Source organism: Bufo gargarizans, chromosome 2 (genome assembly GCF_014858855.1).
Source record: "Bufo gargarizans isolate SCDJY-AF-19 chromosome 2, ASM1485885v1, whole genome shotgun sequence".
Taxonomy (NCBI): Eukaryota; Metazoa; Chordata; class Amphibia; order Anura; family Bufonidae; genus Bufo; species Bufo gargarizans.
The window spans coordinates 338,414,122-338,435,025 of NC_058081.1; the positions used below are offsets into that span (position 1 = coordinate 338,414,122).

At 43.8% G+C, this 20,904-nt stretch overlaps 1 protein-coding gene across 1 annotated transcript in view; it reads right to left on the reverse strand.

Annotated features, from left to right (window-relative positions):
* Positions 1 to 11,229, reverse strand: part of STAB2 (stabilin 2) — a 165,242-nt gene extending 154,013 nt beyond the window's left edge. Inside the window, exons 1-2 of the mRNA XM_044280594.1 lie at positions 11,064 to 11,229; positions 449 to 582 (exon numbers count right to left, since the gene is read on the reverse strand). Coding sequence (XP_044136529.1) covers positions 449 to 582; positions 11,064 to 11,144 — 215 coding nt within the window. The 5' untranslated portion in view covers positions 11,145 to 11,229. The remainder of the gene's footprint in view (positions 1 to 448; positions 583 to 11,063) is intronic.
* Positions 11,230 to 20,904: the final 9,675 nt, after the last annotated feature.

Below are 20,904 nucleotides of genomic sequence, written 5' to 3' on the forward strand. Positions count from 1 at the left end.
CCCTAGGTCAGTGATGGCTAACCTCCGGCACTCCAGCTGTGGTAAAACTACAACTCCCAAGGGGTACACTTGCTTGGCTGTTCTCAGAACCCCATAGAAATTAATAGAGCATGCTGGGAGTTGTAGTTTCACCACAGCTGGAGTCCCGGAGGTTAGCCATCACTGCCCTAGACCTTTTAAGCTTGGTTACATACTTTTATTTTATAGAGTGGGGTGACTGGTTAAGGGTATGTGCTCATCATGACACAGTGTTATTTTAGTGGTTTTAACTATATCAGCTCCCGTTTGCCCGTGTCATTGATGTAATAAAGATTACATGTTTTTCATATATATATATTTAGGTGTGTGGTTGTTGAAGTACCCCTCTGTGAATTTGATTGCGCCCATGCATTTGTTTAAATAGTCCTAAAATTATTTATATTACAGGTATCTGAAAAAGGAAAATTACCGGCAGTCTCTTATTCCACTTCCCATGGTAAGTTTCGTAAATCCAGTGGTGCAATTCACAGCAGCATTTAAAGAGCACGATGTGCACTCAGTTTTTGATGTAATTACCTTTTTTTCGTCACACCGGTTCTTTACCTGTAGTCAGAAAGTAAATACATTATAGCCAAGGACACTACAACAGAATAGGTAAGAAGATCCACCTAAAGACGGTGGGTGCATTTTTGTAAAGTTTACAGAATTTCAGACCTTATCAAAATACTCTGGTGACATTTTATCTTTTTCATACTTTCATAGAGAACTATAGGTGCAATGGCATAACTACCACCCTAGCAGCTACAGCACCTTGTGGTGGATAGGGGGAATGACTAGATTTCAACCTACCGGACATGTTGTCCTGGCATTGTGTGTTTTCTCACTACCGGATGTCGACACTGACTATACCTGAATTTCCCAAGTTGACAAGTTGTCCATTTGTACTGCATTTCCAGGTGGGAAAAGGGCTAATGGGACCTCTTCATGCATTGATATGGTATTTTATATACAATGTATATACTGTATATCATTAACAAAAGACGCTTAGTAATTCTGATGTGTCAGGATGGCGGTTTTCTAAAGGCAATTTAGTGTTAGTGAGTGGCCAAGGGGAAGGAGGGCCCCTAGTGGATAAAGGCTGTAGGAGTGACATAACTAGGAGGTGGCGCTGCATATAATATACTATACAAATAGTAAATTAAATTTTACTTTAATTTACTCTCATAAGCCACATTTTGGTTTAAACCTAACACCTAGGAGGCACCAGAAGTATCCTGATATATTGAGGCCTGGAAGTGGCCCAATGCATGAAGGGTGATGACGTCATTGCATCCTGCTGCCTGTGCTAGGGACACCTCTATTTTGTAGTGACAATGATATTACTACTGTAGGGGCTCAAAGGGAGGCATTACAGTGTAGAGGGCACAAAGTGGGCATTAATACTGAATGGAGACACAAACGGTCATTATTAAGGAAAGGAGTACAAAGGGGGCACTATTACTGCGTGAGGAACAGAATGACAATTATAGTGTGGGGAGCACTAAAAGGGGCACTATTACTTTGTTGGGCCTATAGGGGTCACAAAAGAGGGGGTATGTGTGGCACAAAGGAGGCCAATATCACCATGTGGGCACTGTTACAGTTAAGGAAGGGGAGTTTGTGTAGTGGTGTGTGTTTTGGGGGGGGGGGGGGGAGAGGTTCAGGAATGAGGAGTCAAAAATATATGGGCAACAAATTATGTTGGTCTCGGCTAATGGAGAAGAAAAAGGGAATGTGAATGACTGCAATGATAGATGATGTCACCTGTGAGTCACTGGATTTAACTATAGTTACTTCTATAGTCCATAAAGTGCCTGTGTAGAACTGGTATATGCAGTCAGTATGACTATATGGTCATTATCGTGGTAATACCACAGTATGGTGTTATAATTCAGTCACTGTGTGATGGTAATACAGGTGAAACTCAAAAAATTTGAATATCAGTTCATTATTTCAGTAATGCAACTTAAAAGGTGAAACTAACATATGAGACAGACTCATTACATGCAAAGCGAGATATTTCAAGCCTTTATTTGTTATAATTTAGATGATTATGGTTTATAGCTTATGAAACCCCAAAGTCACAATTTTGAAGTACCCTTTGCTCAGGGGGTATGGATTAATTTGCTGACTATAGTGTGACACTTTGAGCCTAGAATATTGAAGCTTTTCACAATATTCTAATTTTAAGTTGCATTAATGCAATTCCTTTTAAGTTGCATTACTGAAATAAATGGACTTTTGCACGATATTCAAATTTTTCGAGTTTCACCTTTATGCTTTCTTAGTCTGGTGGTATTATTTGACCTTCATATAGTGTTATTATTCGCACCACACTGCGTATGGCAGCGGGTTCTGGCTGTATAATACATAATATAAAAAAGTTATGGCTTTTTTTTCTTTTCTAATTTTTTTTTTAAGTGTAACCGTCATTCATTTTATTTAATTTTTGTCATGTATGGGGGCAGTGATACTGACCATTTTTGTAATATACTTTAATTACTCAAATTGTACATTTCTATTAGAAAAATAGCTGTAAAGTGGCCCAAGTTTCAGTGGTCAGTGTTAGCAAGTCTCCACTGTTATGTAAACAGAAGACAGCAACGCTCCTCTAAGGCTCAAAATAGGCCACTTTAGAGCTATTTAATTTATTAGAAATGTACGATTTCAGTAATTAAAGTATATTACAAAAATGGTCAGTATCACTGCCCCTATACATTACAAAAATAAGAAAAAGAATGACAGTTACACTTTAATATAATAAAACAAAATGAAATATCAGACATACAGAAGAAGTTCAAAGAAACCACTGTAATGGCGCTGCCAGTGAGGACATCGATTGTGGTATCGTAGAAAATTGATTAAAACGCCCTCTTCCTGAGGACAATCAAACATATGTAGACAATGAAAATGCATTAGACGTAATTGTATGAACGATGATGATTTTTAAACAAGCACAGATCTTGAAGAAAACATTCTCGGATAAAGGCTATCCCAAAAAACTCATAAAAATGAATGAATTAATAGTACGTTATCCTCACAGGAAGGTTGCCTGATAGTTTCTTCTAAAAAACAAGAAACACCAACCAATATCAGTTTTATCACACAATACAGTACATCAAACAAATACATAAAGAAAGCCCTAAAAAACAAATTTTATTACAAGATCTAGCAAAAAACCTCCCTCAGACCCCTAGGATAACCTATAGATGAGCACCTACTATTAGAGCTCATGCATGCGAACGTGTTTTCTCTCCGTGTTACTTTTTTTTCAGACCGTATACGGAACTATTCATTTTGATGGGTCTGCAAAAAAGGAAGTTATTCTGTGTGCATTCCATTTCTGTTTGTCCGTATTTCCGTTCCGCAAAAAAAATAGAAGATGTACTATTTTTGTCTGCATTATGGACGAGGATAGGACTGTTCTATTAGGGGCCGGCTGTTCTGTTCTGCAAAATATGGAATGCACACGGACGTCATCTGTACTTTATGCAGATCCGTTTTTTGTGGACCGCAAAATACATACAGTTGTGTGAATGAGCCCTTAAGAGCATTTTGGCCCCCAGCAAACCAAAACAGCATGCTATAGTACAAGAGAAACATACGTCTTGGCCTTTAAAAACAGGAAGTTGTCTATGTTGTAAGGTTATTAAACAAAGAGACTACATTTTCCTCTAACCACAATGGAACGACATTCACTATAAGACACTCCACCTACTTTATCTATTTGATCGAATGTGGATGCGGACTTCAATATGTCAGACACACTACACAAGCTCTACATTGCCGCGTTAACCAACACAGATACAATATACAAAGACAGTATCTGAAACATAGTCTTTCTAGACACTGTATATTCATGCCAGAAAAAGAAAAACGCCCTCTAAAAATAACTCCAATTGATCACATACTGAAAAATCCCTTCAATCGATTCAATAATCTTCAAAAGCGGGAGGTATTTTGGATATATCAACTTGACACTCTTACTCCCCATGGTCTGAATGAAATTAGTGAACCCATTCCCTAAAGAGAGAGTCTCTGTAACGGGGTGCCAAAGGCGCACTCGGTCTCCCATCAGCCGCAGACCTGCTGCTTAGCTTCGGGAGCAAGGATCTGTGTTTGACCTCGTTCACAGGGCGGCTTCACAGGGCCTGCTCCTAGGTCTGCCTTGAGTGCCGAGCTGATCACTCAGTGCTCGACTGGTCGGTCTATCGGTCATGTGACGCTTGGCCACTCCCCACTATAAATACAGGCAGCCTGCTGGCCACAGGTTGCCTGTTAATTTAGGTTCCTGGCGTTTGTCGGATACTTGTATACTTACCTGATCCTGTTCCCTGACGATCCTTTGCCTGCTCCTCTTGTACTGCGCATCCCTCCTGGTATTTTGACCTTGGCTTCCACCTGACTATTCTTTGCGGTCTCCTTTGGTACTTCTCGACTTTCCTGGTATTTATGACCCCGGCTTCTCCTGACCATTCTTTGCTTATCCCTCTGTACTGCGTTGTCCTCTTGGTTTTGACTCGGTCCGTTCACTATCCGTTATTTTTCTTGTCTGTCCTTCACACACCTATCTGTCACGACCATGGTCATGGTCGTGACTCCTGAACCGCATGCTGTTGCCTGCGGTCTGGTTTGGTTGTTTAACCACAGGTGAGGGCCGCTAGTATGTTGCCTCACTTGTGGTTGCTGCTGGCAACATAAGGTATGTGGCAGTAGAGCAGCTGGAGCTAGGCTGCTTGCTGTCATAGCATGCGGTTGTCTCAGGCAACTTGTGTTATATGTGTGCACTCTCCCTGTTTGGAGTGCACAAGGTTTATTTGTGTGTACACTTCCCCTTTAGGTTGCTGTATTCCCTTGCCTGGTGTAGGAAGGGTTAACTCACTTCTTTGTGTGAACACTGGGTGTGTCTGTGTGTGGGTGTGGCTACATGGGCTATTTAGCTCCTTCTGGAATCTCAGAAGTCTGAGGGGTACTTCAGCCATGGTTAGCTGGAGTCATCCTCCTGGTTATTTAGCATCTGCCAGTGAGGGCCACACTTGTGGTCATAAGTTTATGTTATACATGATGTTATGAAGGTGTGTCTTTGGTCCGCTTGTTTATTGCAGCTATGGTCCTGGGTTCCTGTGTGTTGTGTGGTGTGTGCTGTGTCCCTTTGTGTTCTTGTGGACAGCAGCGGGTCTGCATGGGTTCCAGGCTTTGTGTCTGTGGCAGGTAGGTGTTGTACTTGTTGCATTTACCTGCCATTGCCATAAGTTGTTCATGTTCCCCTTTCTATGTAGCTTGGCCAGTGAGACTCCTGTTCTTCCGTGACTAGGAGGAACAGGTCGTCTGGCTCTGCTCCTAGTTGAGGGCCACCCTGAGGGCTAGTAGGAATCTTAGGTTCCAGAGCATGAGCCTTCCTACCATCAGGGTCGGCTCATATGGCTAGGAGACAGGGTCAGAATTAGGGATGTGATAGGAGGTGACCTGCTCCCTGATTCCTGTCCTGGCCTTGCAGCGACCATCATCTTCTGGCATCGCATGGCTGAGGGTTTTCCCCATCCTCAGCCGTGACAGTATCCTAAGTTAGGGACTGACGTCCAGTTGTCCCCTGTCATCAGGACTCGTGAGGCAAGTAGGCAGGGCCAGGGGTGAGGGTGGAGCGCAGTGGTCACTATCCTCCCCCCTGTGTGTGTGTGTGTACGTGACCATTACAGTCTCCCTTTTCATTCATTTATTTATTATTATATTTATAAGGGTTTTTAAGCACTTTTTTTTTTTAAATGCTGCAGGCACTACACAAATATAAATAGATATGATTTTTTCCAGTTATGTGTAAATATATATTTTATAGTTTATTTACTGCCATATCCTTGATGAAAAATTTCCTCAGGGTTACTATGTACAACTGAGACTTTAATTTAATTTAATGTTTATACATATATGCTCTAATGAAGCAGGTTTTGACATCTCCACACCTAGGTTGGCAACAAGATAGCCCCATCCACTCCCCCCCCAGCTGGAGTGCCGGAGGTTAGGCATCTTTCTGTAGAGCAACAATTCATTTTTTTTTTGTAGATCCTCAGAGTTCTTTGCCATGAGGTGCCATGTTGAACTTCCAGTGACCAGTATGAGAGAGTGTGAGGCTTCTTGCACACGAACGTGCCGTGTTTTGCGATCCTGAAATTGCGGATCCGCAAAACACGGATGCCGCCCGTGTGCCTTCTGCAATTTGCGGAATGGAACAGATGGCCTATTATAGAAATGCCTATTCTTGTCCGCAAACGGACATGATTTATAATTTTTGTGGGGCCAAGGAACAGAGCAACGGATGTGGACAGCACACGGAGTGCTGTCCGCATCTTTTTCGGCTCCATTGAAGTGAATGGGTCCGCACCTGAGCCGCTAAAAATGCGTCTCGGATGCGGAACCAAACCACAGTCGTGTGCAAAAAGCCTACATAGTAACAGTTTATAAGGATGAAAAAAGACATCTATCCATGCAGTTCGGCCTGTTATCCTGCAAGTTGATCCAGAGGAAGGCAAAAAAAAAACTGTGAGGTAGAAGCCAATTTTACCCACTTAAGGGAAAAGAAAATGTCCTTCCCGACTCCAATCAGGCAATGAGAATAACTCCTTGGATCAACCCTCTCTAGTAGCTATAGCCTGTAATATTATTACACTCCAGAAATACATCCAGGCCCCTCTTGAACTCTTTTAGTGAACTCACCATCACCACCTCCTCAGGCAGAGAGTTCCATAGTCTCACTGCTCTTACCGTAAAGAATCCTCTTCTATGTTTGTGTACAACCCTTCTTTCCTCCAGACGCAGAGGATGTCCGCTTGTCACAGTCACAGTCCTGGGGATAAATAGATGATGGGATAGATCTCTGTACTGGGCCCTATTCTCTTCAATATATTTATTAATGATCTTGTAGAAGGCTTGCACAGTAAAATATCAATTTTTGCAGATGACACTAAACTGTGTAAAGTAATTAACACTGAAGAGGACAGTATACGGATAGATTAGAGGCTTGGGTAGATAAGTGGCAGATGAGGTTTAACACTGCACATGGGAAGGAATAATGCAAGTCACCCATAAATACTAAATGGTAAAACACTAGGTAACACTGACATGGAAAAGGACCTAGGAATTTTGGTGAACAGCAAACTAGAAGAAACGTTGTGAATAAGATAAAACTTAAATAGTTTATTAGATATGCACTAAAATAGGGAGAGGTGTGTAAGTCCCTAAATCTACAAACAAACAAAAATTATATACTATATGTGGACACTAAACATTTGTGAGATGCGCTTAGATCCCGCCAGTACATGTGGCCAGAGCTGTCATCTCACCACCAGAGGCGTACTGCACCTATGTGTTTGTCCTATACTTGACCTAGCTCCTGATGAGCCTCTATATGGCAAAACGCTGAGCTCCAATATTAGGTTTAGGGTACGGACATGTGATCTATTCAGGGCAGACAGCCGCCTGCTGGATTAGTTAGGACTCCTAGTGTTTGCTGCATAGAGCGGCGTGTAGGAAGGATTTGTTCACCTGATGTTCAATTAATGAGGCTCACCCATTTAAAGGTGGATAGTTCCCTTCCCCCTGGCAGTATATAGTCCTAGACCTGGTAAACCTTTTTTCTGTTGATATAGCACGTTAACCTGTGATCAGAGCACGCCACAGTAGTTCTTTCACAGGTGCTATCATCACGTTAGGTTACCACTTTTTACCCAGCATTCATACGCATGTTATGTCACTAGCTGATGCAATAGTGGTTCAGCACCTTTCGTACAGCCACATGTACTGGTGGGATCTAAACGCATCTCACAAATGTCTAGTGTCCACATATAGTATATAATTTTTGTTTGTTTGTAGATTTAGGGACTTACACACCTCTCTCTATTTTAGTATATATCTAATAAACTATTTAAGTTTTATCTTATTAAAAACGTTTCTTCTAGCTGTGACTCCATTGACAATTGTGAAATGTAAATTCCATAGCAGTGTTTTTCAGAAATATTTGAACAGCAAACTAAGCTGTAGAAACCAGTGTCAGGCAGCTGCTGCCAAGGCCATCAAGATAATGGGTTGCATCAAAAGGGGCATAGATGCCCATGATGAGAACCTAGTCCTGCCACTTTACAAATCCCTAGTCAGACCACACATGGAGTACTGTGTGCAGTTCTGGGCTCCTGTATACAAGGCAGACATAGCAACTAAAGTAATAACTGGAATGGGTGGACTACAGTACCCAGAAAAATTAGGGTTATTCTCTTTAGAAAAAAGACGACTGAGAGGAGATCTAATTAATATGTATAAATATATCAGGGGTCAGTACAGAGATCTCTTCCATTATCTATTTATCCCCAGGACTGTGACTGTGACAAGGGGACATCCTCTGCGTCTGGAGGAAAGAAGGTTTGTACACAAACATAGAAGAGGATTCTTTACGGTAAGAGCAGTGAGACTATGGAACTCTCTGCCTGAGGAGGTGGTGATGGTGAGTACAATAAAGGAATTCAAGAGGGGCCTGGATGTATTTCTGGAGCATAATAATATTACAGGATATAGCTACTAGAGAGGGGTCGTTGATCTAGGGAGTTATTCTGATTGCCTGATTGGAGTCGGGAATAAATTCTTTCCCCTAAAGTGAAGAAAATTGGCTTCTACCTCACAGGGTTTAGTTTTTTTTGCCTTCCTCTGGATCAACTTGCAGAATAACAGGCCGAACTGGATGGACAATTGTCTTTTTTTTCAGCCTTATAAACTATATTACTATGTCACATCAGTTAGGGAATATTTGTGTCAATATATCATTATACAGATGTACAAACTGACATTGTAAACTGACATTTATCACAAAAGCCAATGAAAACATCTAGTTAACGTTTCCTGCACTTGTGTATTTAGCACATTGAAGAGGTTGTCCAATGTTGAGGTTTTTTTTTATAAATTGCACCCCAAACCCTACATACTAAGGCTACTTTCACACTAGCGTTCGGGCGGATCCGTTCAGAACGGATCCGCCCATAATAATGCAGACGGAGGCTCCGTTCAGTACGGATCCGTCTGCATTATTTTAGCAAAAAAAAGCTAAGTGTGGAAATAGCCTGGGACGGATCCGTCCAGACTTTCAATGTAAAGTCAATGGGGGACGGATCCGCTTGAAGATTGAGCCACATTGTGGCATCTTCAAACGGATCCGTCCCCATTGACTTACATTGTAAGTCTGGACGGATCCGCACGCCTCCGCACGGCCAGGCGGACACCCGAACGCTGCAAGCAGCGTTCAGCTGTCCGCCTGTCCGTGCGGAGGCGAGCGGAGCGGAGGCTGAACGCCACCAGACTGATGCAGTCTGAGCGGATCCGCCTCCATTCAGACTGCATCAGGGGTGGACGGCTGCGTTCGGGTCCGCTCGTGAGCTCCTTCAAACGGAGCTCACGAACGGAATACCGAACGCTAGTGTGAAAGCAGCCTTACCTGTTCTCCACTGCTTGGTTCAGGCTCCGTTGGTCTTGACCTGTCCCCAAGCAGCACGTGACCCTGTCAGTAATGTGCTGCTTAGGACTGTTGAAGAGTTGCACGTGTTTCCGTTTGCAGAGACCAGAAGTTTCTCATGCAGAGACCAGAAGTGCAATGAACACAGGTAGGGACCTATGAAGATGGAACCGAGCAGGAAGGAGCAGGCAACTATACCTTCTTCACAGACTAAGTGGGGATAGGGTGCAATTTAAGAAAAAAAAAGGTTTATGTTGAACAACCACTTTGTGAATCAAGTTAACCACTGCTACATCTGTATGCCAGTTTCTAAAGTAATTTATTTCTGAGGCTGGGTTTACACATTGAGTGAGCAGCTGACTACTGCAGTTTTAAAAACCATACAAACAGTAGCAAACATATGCGGTTCTGCGCGGTACAATGCTGCAAGGTGAAAACCAACCCAGCCATACAACTGTTGCTAGTACATTCAGATGTAAGTTGTAAAAACATGATTTTTCTTTGCACATATCTTTACTGATACAGTATATAATGCTACAGAATTTCTGCTAAATTTGATATGATGGGCTACAGAAAAAGTGTTGCACTGGATATAGTAAAAGCTCTGTCTGACATGATTGCAGAACAGGGCCTCTTGCACACGATTGTATGCCCTCCGTGACATACGGTCTGTGAGTGGGCCATATGTCCCTGAGCGCCATTGAGCGCACAGCATCATAGATTACAATGATGCTGTGCACTTCGGGCCGTCCGCGGTGCTATTGTCCTGCACCCAAATGATCTTTTGAGTGCAGGACAATAGTCCCGCGGGCAGCCTGACGTGCACAGCAAAATTTTAATCTATGATGCTGTGTGTTCCCGTGCGCACGATTAATGCCGCTTCGGGACATATGGCCCGCTCACGGACTGTATGTCACGAAGGGCATACTGTCATGTGCAAGAGGCCTAGCTCTGAGGGTTGAACAGGAGGGTTCACATATGTGGCGTAGGTTCCGTCAGGAGCCTCCGTTGCAGATTCTGGCAAAAAAAGGACAAAATATCTTGCAGTGGTATATTGTCCAGCAAAATGCCGGTGTCCATGCTGCAGACCTGACAGACCACATTATAGTCAATGGGATCCACTGGGAACTGGCAGTGTCCAGTATATGGTGGATAAGGCAATTCCAGTTTTCTGTAACTATGCCAGGAAAGTAAACCGAAATTTTGCCACCGATTTGGCAACAAGCCTTAGTAATATACTGTAGCAATGTATTAATAGCAGATTCAGAAATAAAAATTATAAATAAAAGTTGTTATGTACACCATGTATAAATATAATATAATTATATTTTATGTTATATAGTGTAAATATATTTTATAATAAGTACTGTAGAAAATAAGTGCAATCTTCAATACAACCTATCCCATCTCTTGCATTTTTCCTAAAAGCAGTAGCTCTACATACCGAGTGAACTGCCCTCACAATACAGCTCTAAGTAACCACACGTATACTAAAATCCTCATACCTAAAGCAATAGCATAGATCAAGATGTCAAAGTCATGCCAAATTTTTTCTTACCTGGAGTGTCTGGGACCCCGAACAAATGCTTAAAATACTGAAGAGGGTGGAGATAATTAACATTGCCGTATTTTTCTTCATTGTGATAAAAAAAAAATTGTGGATCTCTATTGTGTGAATTTATGATAGTTTCCAGGGGTTTTCCATTTCACTATGTGCACTTTGTGTCAGCTGTGGCTTTAAATATATATATTTTTTTTACTTCTGTCCCACCTCTCTTTCCTGTACGGAGTTAAAAAGCTGAGCATGTGAAATCTGCCAATCACAGGAAAACATGGAGCTAAGAGCTGCATACTGCCAAATAGCAGGATATCCTAAATGGTGAAGAGCCTGAGTAGCTGCTGACATCAGACTCCCATTGTTGTCATCTGCTAAAGAAAAGATCATTGTCAGATCTGTGAGCAAAATCCTGACCTTAGTATATTCAGAATTATTTATTCCTTTATAGCTACAGCATCCTCTGCAGCACTGTACATACAGGGTGGTCCACAAAAAAGTAGTCCGCCTCCAGCGATAGTATGACGAGATGAACGAGCAAGTGGATTGTTTTCTTTTAATTACCCACAACTCACAGACGAAGAAGCTGAAAGTGGTCCCCGTTCACATTTATGCATATTTGGGCACGTGGGATTATGTTGGCTGATCCGGCTTGTGATGCTGCGGATTAGTGTTGAGCGAGCATGCTCGGCCGAACTACTGTTCGGCTCGAGCATCGCTATGCTCGGCACATGGCTGTGCTTGGGAAGGGACAGAGTGTAGGGATTCTGATCGCAATCAATTCAGTAGAAAAACGTTTCAAAGACCCAAAATTCCTTTTAAGGACTATTGTGTGGTGGGTGGCAGGCTGGCAGTATTTTATAGCTACAGTACAAATTTTTTTCCCCCCATCATTTTCAATACTTTTTATATAGAGGGAGTCAGCAGTGACTAGCTACATCTGTCCAATACCTTTTGTGTGTCAGGGCCAGAGATTGGAGAAATATAACTTAAATCTATTTTCCTTTTTCCATACTTTTACGTACTTTTCCCATATACTGTGCTTGCTGGCAACTGTGACATCCGTTCTACATCTTGTGTGTCAAGCGTGCGTATAACATTTAATATGCGCAAGGCGAGCAGTAAGTGGCAGTGATGCTGATGGTTCACGCAGAGGCAGTGGCCCTGGGCGTGTTGAAACTGTGTCTGCTGCCAGAGCACAAGAAAAACAGTCATCCATGATACCTAGCTTCATATACCAGTTTGCAGGGCGTCGCAGGACAAAACTCTTGAAGTCAGACCAGTGCGACCAGGTGGTCGGTTGGATTGCAGCAGATAATGCTTCCAGTCAGTTAAGTACCACCCTGTCTTCCACCAAGTCCAGTCTCAGTAGCCAAGAGTCAACGGAATCCTCTCCCTGATCCTCCTTCCTCTCACCATGGAGAATCTGGATAAACAAGTGATCCCACACTCGGAAATTCTGAGGCTCTCTTTTCATCGCTATTACTTGATTTGGCCCTATCGCCAAGCACGCTTGAAGAGGGACATGAGATCTTGTGCCCTGATTCCCTACCTCTTGAGCATCCACAGTCACAAGAATATTATGGTGGGGAATGGCAATTAGTGTTTAATGAGGTAGATGATGATGAGACACAGTTGCCAATGAGTCAACCGCAATTACTCTCTCAAGAGGTTGATGAAGAGGATGAGACACAGTTGTTAATCACTGAGATTGTGGTTAGGTCAACATCAAGAGTATGATCAGAGTGAGGAATTGGAAGAGGAGGTGGTGGACGATGTGGTCACTGAACCAACCTGGGAAGGTGGAAAGCCGAGCAAGGACAGCAGTATAGAGGGGGAAGGATCTGCAGCACAGCAACAGGCTGGAAGAGGCAGTGGGGTTGAAAAAGAGACAGGCCCTTAACTGTTCCACGGAGCACCCCCTTGCGGAAATCTCCCTTGCCAAGGTGTAGGTGTTCCGCAGTATGGCGCTTTTTTGAGGAAAGTGCGGACGACAAAAGAATATTATTGCAACCTGTGCCACACCAAAATGAGCCGGGGCGTGAAAACTAGCAACCTCACCACCACCAGCATGATCCGCCATATGGCATCCAAGCACTGTAATAAGTGGGATGAACGCCTGGGTCCACAATCAGTGTCTGCGAGTCACACTACTGCCTCCTTTTCCCCTATGGTACGTCCTGGACAATCGCCTGTTGAAGGCGCAGGTGAGGATGTCTCCTGACCTGCACTTGGACCTTTGCAAGCATCATCAGTGACCACATCCACTTCCCTGTCCCAGCGCAGCGTCCAAATGTCATTACCCCAGGCATTTGAACGCAATCCACCCACCCACAGGCCATAGCACTGAATGTGCACCTTTCAAAATTACTGGCCCTGGAAATGTTGCCATTTAGGCTTGTGGACACTGAGGCCTTCTGCACCCTGATGTCGGCGGCTGTCCCGCGGTACTCTGTCCCCAGCCGCCACTATTTTTTGAGGTGTGCCATCCCCACCTTTCACCAACATGTGTCCTGAAAAGTCACACGTGCCGTAAACAACGCAGTTACTGGGAAGGTCCACTTAACCACAGACACATGGACAAGTGCATTTGGCCAGGGACGCTACATTTACCTAACGGCACAATGGAGGCCGGGAGCGAGTTGTACCCTGGGATGGCACAGGTGCTACCGACGCCGAGGATTACGGGCCCTAATTCCATCAGGGTTTCCGCCAGCACCTACGTTAGTGGCTCCAACCACCACTTCTCTTCCTCCTCCACTTCCACCTCCGAATTATCCGCGTACAGCACCAGTCAGCCATCATCCAGTAGCTGGAAGCAGTGTAGCACTGCAGTGGGGAAGCGTCAACAGGCCGTGCTGAAGCTGAGATGCTTAGGGGACAAACAGCACACCGCCGCAGAGCTGTTGTAGGGGATAAGAGACCAGACTGAGCTGTGGCTCTCGCCACTCAACCTACAACCAGGCATGGTTGTGTGTGATAATGCCCGTAACTTGGTGGCGGCTTTGGAGCTCGGCAAGGTCAGACACATCCCATGCCTAGCCCACATCTTAAACTTAGTGGTTCAGCAGTTTCTCAAAACCTACCCCAATTTGCCTGAGCTACTGGTGAAGGTGCGCCGTGTGTGTGCACATTTCTGCAAGTCATCGACAGATTCAGCCGGTCTGTCAACACTGTAGCAGCGCTTTAACTTGCCAGCTCACCGGCTGTTGTGCGTCGTGAGCACGTGCTGGAACTCCACGTTCCACATGTTGGCCAGGCTTTGTGAGCAGCAGAGGGCAGTAGTGGAATACCAGCTGCAACATGGTCATTGCCTTTCCAGTCAGCTTCCGCTAATCAGAAGCGAGGAGTGGGCATGGATGTCTGACCTATGTGATGTTTTAAGAAACTTTGAGGAATCAACAGAGATGGTGAGCTATTATCAGCGTAACCATCCCACTTCTGTGTCTGCTCAAACTCTTGCTGCTCACAATTAAGGACGACGCTTTGCATGTGGAAGAGGTGGAAATGGGGGAAGAAGACATTACACAGGGTGATATCCAGACCACCAGTCATCAGTGATCCCTCAGTGCCTTACAACTACTGGGTGTCCAAGCTGGACACGTGGCACGAACTGGCACTCTACGCCTTGGAGGTGCTGGCCTCTCCTTCTAGATCCCCCTACAAAGAGAGCTTCTCATCTCTCATTCCTCTGGTGGAGAGGACAAGCAAAACGGTGCTATACCAGAAGGTCCTTGTTCAAAAATTGCTCCAAAGTTGATAGGGCAGACATCCAAATGGATTGTCTCCGTCACTGGGACGTGCGATCACCTAGAAGTTATCTAGAGTCAACAAAGCGGCAGCCCTCACCTACAAGTCCAGTCTCAGTAGCCAAGAGTCTGGTCAACACAATCCTCACCATGATGGCACACTGGGTGAACGTTGTGGAGGTCGGGAGCAAGTTGGCTGCTGGCACCAGACTTGCCCTACAATAGATCCTCATTAACGGAAAGTGTACTCATTCCAACAGGGCCGCTTAGGAGTGCTGTATTGTTATTTTCGTCACTACCTCCCCAAGTCGGGAGTGGGTAATTGCCGCGCGCCTGCTGCTTTCCTTGCATACCTCTGCTTCAATACCTTGACCCACCCTCTCTGGGTGGTTCAAAATTAGGAAAAAAAAGGGGCAAGGCAACAACAGCCAATCAGATTTCAGCCATTGACCTCCCTTTCTCAGGCTCCCTCTCCGGTATCGAACCTTGATTCCCCGTTAACCGTGATCACCATGGTAGGCGCAGAAAAGAACATCGAAAGTTGATAGGGCAGACATCCAAATGGATCGTTGACATCACAGGGACGTGCAATTGCCCAGAGGTTATCTAGAGTCACCAATGCGGCAGCAGGCCCTCGCCCCTAAGGTTTTTGATGGTCAGATCAGCAGGCCCTTGCTCCAAATGTTTAAGGCTCACCAGTAAGGTCATCAATCATAATTTTTCAAGGGTGTGTATGATGCCCTCCTTTATGTGTAACAAAGGGTGTTTGGAGTGCCATTTCCTTGTAATTTTGGCAGCCCTTTCACTTAGTGCATAGGCTTAATGAGTATAGAAGTCCCATTGCCTGAACTATTGTACCACAATGTGAATGAGGCCTCCATTATGTGATATACAGGTTGTATCGGAGTGCCTCTAGTAAATATACAGGAAAGAATGTTTTTTAACAATTTTTCTTCAATTTTTTTTTTCAGGTTTTGTGCGTATTATCGTCAGTCTTTAAAAGTGGCGTACTACTCGGACAACATGGTTCCCAGCAGTGACCTGGGAGTCCAAGGTGCATCAATACACCCTCCCCATGCTGTTCCCGAACCATTTCGGTGGTGTTTCCATCAATTTCTGACTTTTTTCCTATGAACCAGGCACCCTCCCCTCTTCAGAGCAGGAGGTGCCTGGTTTAATGCTTGGGTTCTCCCATTGACTTCCATTATACTCGGGTGCTCGGTAGAGCACACGAGCATCCCGATGTGTTCGGCTAGAGCACCCGAGCTCCTTGGTGCTCGATCATCACTACTGCAGATAGTGTTTGTGATGTCTTCCTTGAGTTCATCCAGGAGATGTAGATTGTTAGCGGACACCTTTCTGATTTAAAGTTCCCCAAAGGTAAAAATCACATGTGGACAAGTCTGGGGAATATGGTGGCCACAACCCCTTGCTCACAGTTCGCTCCTCCGTAAACAGTTCATGAACTTGTGCTAATACGTCGTCCGTGATACATCAACTTGCTGATACAGTCTTGAAGTTGATTTTTGGGGGCTACTTGCAATCTGCTGATGAATTTCATGCACAACTTCAGCTGTCCTGATCGATGGAGGCCTCGGTTTCTTCATGTTTGCAACAGAACCAGTTTGACGCTATTTCCGAACCAGACTCTAAATGCAACATTTAGCTGGTGGTTTTGCTCCTGGGTACTTGTCGGCAAATGTCTCTTGCGTTTCCTTAATCGATCTGCTTCACACATAGACTTCCACAATCACTATCCGCTGTTCCAGGAAGAACACCATCTTTCTGACACAATAGGCTGCTTTTATCAAACTGAAAAAATAAATCAGTCTTAGTTGAATTTCCTCATGCCAGCATACACATATCCGCCACCACCCAGAAAAAAGAATGGTCCTTGCCTTATGTATATACAGCGGCATAAAAGGCCTTTTATGTCAGGTGAATGCCTAATTTTTGGGGCCTGTACTGGCCGACAGTTAAATTTTTATCATGTGACCGCCTAATGTACCTCCAGGCTCAGAATCCAAAGTTCTGTGCTGTCAGGTGAATGCCTATTGCCTAATTTTTGGGACCTGTACTGTCCGACAGTTACATATTTATCCTGTGACCGCCTAATGTACCTCTAGCCACAGAATCCAAAGTTCTTTGCTGTCAGGTGAACCATAAACTCCTCCTCACCATGCTCCACTCAATTGGCCTTAAGGACACTGCTCTCTCTTGGTTATCTTCCTATTTCTCTGGCCGCTCCTTTAGTGTATCATTCGCTGGCTATTCTTCTTCTCCTCTTCCTCTTGATGTTGGAGTTCCTCAGGGCTCAGTACTAGGTCCTCTACTCTTTTCCCTCTATACAGCCCCCATCGGACAGACTATCAGTAGATTTGGCTTTCGATACCATCTCTATGCTGACGACACTCAACTATACACTTTGTCCCCTGACATCACCCCTGCTTTACTCCAAAACACCAGTGATTGTCTGTCTCTAACATAATTTCCTCTCTGTATCTTAAACTGAACCACTCAAAAACTAAACTTCTTGTCTTTCCCCCATCTACTAACTCACCTAAACTTGATATTAAAATTTCGGTCTGCAGCAATATCATAACTCCTGTGCAACATGCCCCCTGTCTTGGGGCCACATTTGACTCCAATCTCTCCTTTGTTCCCCATATTCAGTCACTTACACGCTCTTGTCATCTGCACCTCAAGAATATCGCCAGAATCCGCCCTTTTCTTACGGTGGAAACGAAATAAAGTTTTGTTGTTGCCTTGATTCATTCTCGTCTTGACTACTGCAACGCATTACTAATCGGTCTCCCTCTTACTAAACTCTCCCCCCTTCAGTCTGTTCTAAATGCTGCAGCCAGGCTCATCTATCCATCCAACCGTTACACTGATGCTACTAGCCTGTGCCAGTCACTTCACTGGTTGCCCATCCACCACAGAATACAGTACAAACTTCTCACCCTCACCCACAAAGCTCTCCACAGTGCTGCACCTCGATACATCTCCTTCCTCATCTCTATCTACCACCCTACTTGTGCTATCCGTTCTGTTAGCGACCTAAGATTAATAACCTCCATAATTCGTACCTCTCACTCCAGTCTTCAAGACTTTTCTCGAGCTGCACCTACTCTCTGGAATACTCTCCCCCGGAATACTACAACTTCTCCACCTTTAAACGTGCCTTAAAAACACATCTTTTCAGGCAGGCTTATCAAGCTACCTAAACTGACTATTCCCCGACTAAACCTCCCCCCAGTCCCAAACCCGAAGCAGATCGGCCGACACCACTCCAGTTCAATAATGGCTCAAATCCTACTTATCACAATCAACTACCTTATGTGTCACCCCCAATTCCTCATAGATTGTAAGCTGTTGCGAGCAGGGCCCTGATTCCTAGTGTTTCAATTGCATATTATCCAGTTATTTTTGTTTTGTATATGAACCCTATGAACTTGTAAAGCGCTGCGGAATATTGTGGCACTATACAAATACATTTTATTATTATTATTATAAATGCCTATTGCCTAATTTTTGTGGCCTGTACTGGTCGACAGTTACATTTTTATCCTGTGACCGCCTAATGTACCTCCAGCCACAGAATCCATTCTTTGCTGTCAGGTGAATGCCTATTGGCAAATTTCTGGGGCCTGTACTGGCCGACAGTTAAATTTTTTATTTCTAGCCACATAATCACTCCTCTGTCTCACTCCTCTGCCTCTCATTATGGTGGCGTATGAACGACATTCACCATAAGGACCTTCTAATGTCACAGGGTCATGTGACTGTGCCCCCTTTTACCCTGCATTGTGTCCTCTTGCGACACCCTGTGCAGTGCCCCTAGTCATTCCCTGTACTGTACCCTCTTATACCCTTTTATCTGGTCACAGTATGGCTGTGTTATCTGGTCACTGTACAGAGGTGTTATCTGGTCAATGTATGGCGGTGGTATCCAATAACTGGATGTCCATAACTGTATCCCTTTCCCTGCCCACGCCATAATTTTTTACACCTGGCATGAGCGGGAAAAATATGCAGATTGCGGTGCTAAGGACCTTTCCGCCACAATCTGTGTCAGAAATACGCCTAACATAGGTGGTCATTTATTATATAGAAATACATGTAATTGCATTATTATTCGGAGGTAGCGCTAATATTTTTATATTATATAGATTCTAGTGTATTATACTGTGCCCTGTATTTCCCAGTAGAAAATTATCCTTGGGAAACACAGTCCTCATCCCTGACCACCAGGACCAGGTAGCGCTCTTTCAGTACATGGCAGCCTCCCCTCTCCTCCACGCTGCTCCGCTATGTACTGGTGCTTATTCTGACACTAGGGCTGGGTTTACATCCTATTTTTGCCATCCATTTAATGCATACCAAAAATGTATGCGTTAACAGATGCCTCAGACTGATGCCGTACAGTGGTGTCCGTTCACCATACAGTTCCATGGTAGAAAATAAATTTACGTTAACGTATGCATTTTTTTACTGGACTCTGCAAGATACACACTTGTATACATCAAACCGATAGGAAATAAAAAATTTCTAGGCTCCAGTAGGGCACATTTTTGAGAGTTTGCCTTTAAGACGCATAAAAATGGCGCCTGATTAAAATACATATTTTTGGTGGGAATTTTTGCCAATGATCCCCCTCTGGTATGCACTGTTCGTGTTGTGGGACTATTTGTGCACTCATAGTTTGTATTTGGTGGCGGCAAATATGACCTGATGGTTTTTCCGGTTCGCCTGCTATTAAAGTCAATGGGCGTGATGCGAACACGCGGTTTGCGAACATTTGATCATGAACATGCAGTCGCATTCGCGAACCGTCCCGACCAATGTTCGTCCTTCACTACTAGTCACAACCAATATGGCCACACTTTGTGTTATCACTCTTGAAAAACAGAAAAATATGTGTACCTGCTCTAAATTATGTTTCATTATGAAAATTATATTTAGTATGCCAGAACAGACAAAATATTCTGTAACAATTATGTACATAGGGCAAAAGTCTAGAAACAATATTAATTCATGAACTACTTTATGATGACATCAGAAGGCCCCATGGCAATACTTAGTATGTCTTCCTTCCAGTGAGATTTGAACGAGATGAATTTGCTATTAATTATATTAAGTAGAGTATTTTTTTATAGAAAAAACACAGCCTTATATGCCATAAAAATGGAATGGGTGCTTCATAAATATGGCACTCCATATTCATCTCTCTGATATTCACCACAGCATCATCTCTATTTAACAGCCAACATAGATGATGATGCTGTGAAATATTTGACTCACTATGTTGATATATCGTTCGCTCATGCACTTGAATATCTTGAGACTGAATATGCCTTTGTGAGGTCATATAAACAGTAGTTAGTTGATTAAGCCAAACTTTTTCATTTTCACAAGGATAAATCAAAGAATTCAAAGGGTTAATCAAAGAAATCAAAGTACCACACAATTTGTGGGTTGACATGATTATACCAGATTTATATCTTTTTTTAATATTCCACTACTTTTGCATCATGAGACCTTTTTTTTTTTTTAATTAAAATAAGTTTGTGTGTTGCCATCTACTAACACAAATAAAATGTTTATACTGAAGCAGCTGTATAGTAACTTTTTCCGCAGAACAGGGTGTACCATTTGGACACCTTTTGGTACCATTTTGGAATACATATGACCTTTTGATTGCTCTTTACTTAAAGGGTTTCTGTCACCAGAATTAACCCTATTAAGCTAGCTGACATTAGCGATGTGCTAACGTCAGCTAAACCTAACTAGCCTATTCCTACTTTTATCTATGCCGCCGTTATGCCAGAAATCAAACTTTTATAATATGCTAATTAGCCTCTAGGAGCAGGGGGGGGGGGGGGGGGCGGGCGTTGTTCCTGCTTCTAGAGGCTCCGTTCTCCCACCTTTGTCGCCTCCCTCCAAGTCCTGATTGACAGGGCCAGGCAGAGCTCACATATGTCTGCCAGCCCTGTGCTCTGGTCAAATCTCACACCGTTCAGTATTCGGTGCAGGCGTGAGGGAAAGACACTCGCAGGCTGCCAGCTTCCTCACCGCGCTTGCGCCGAATACTG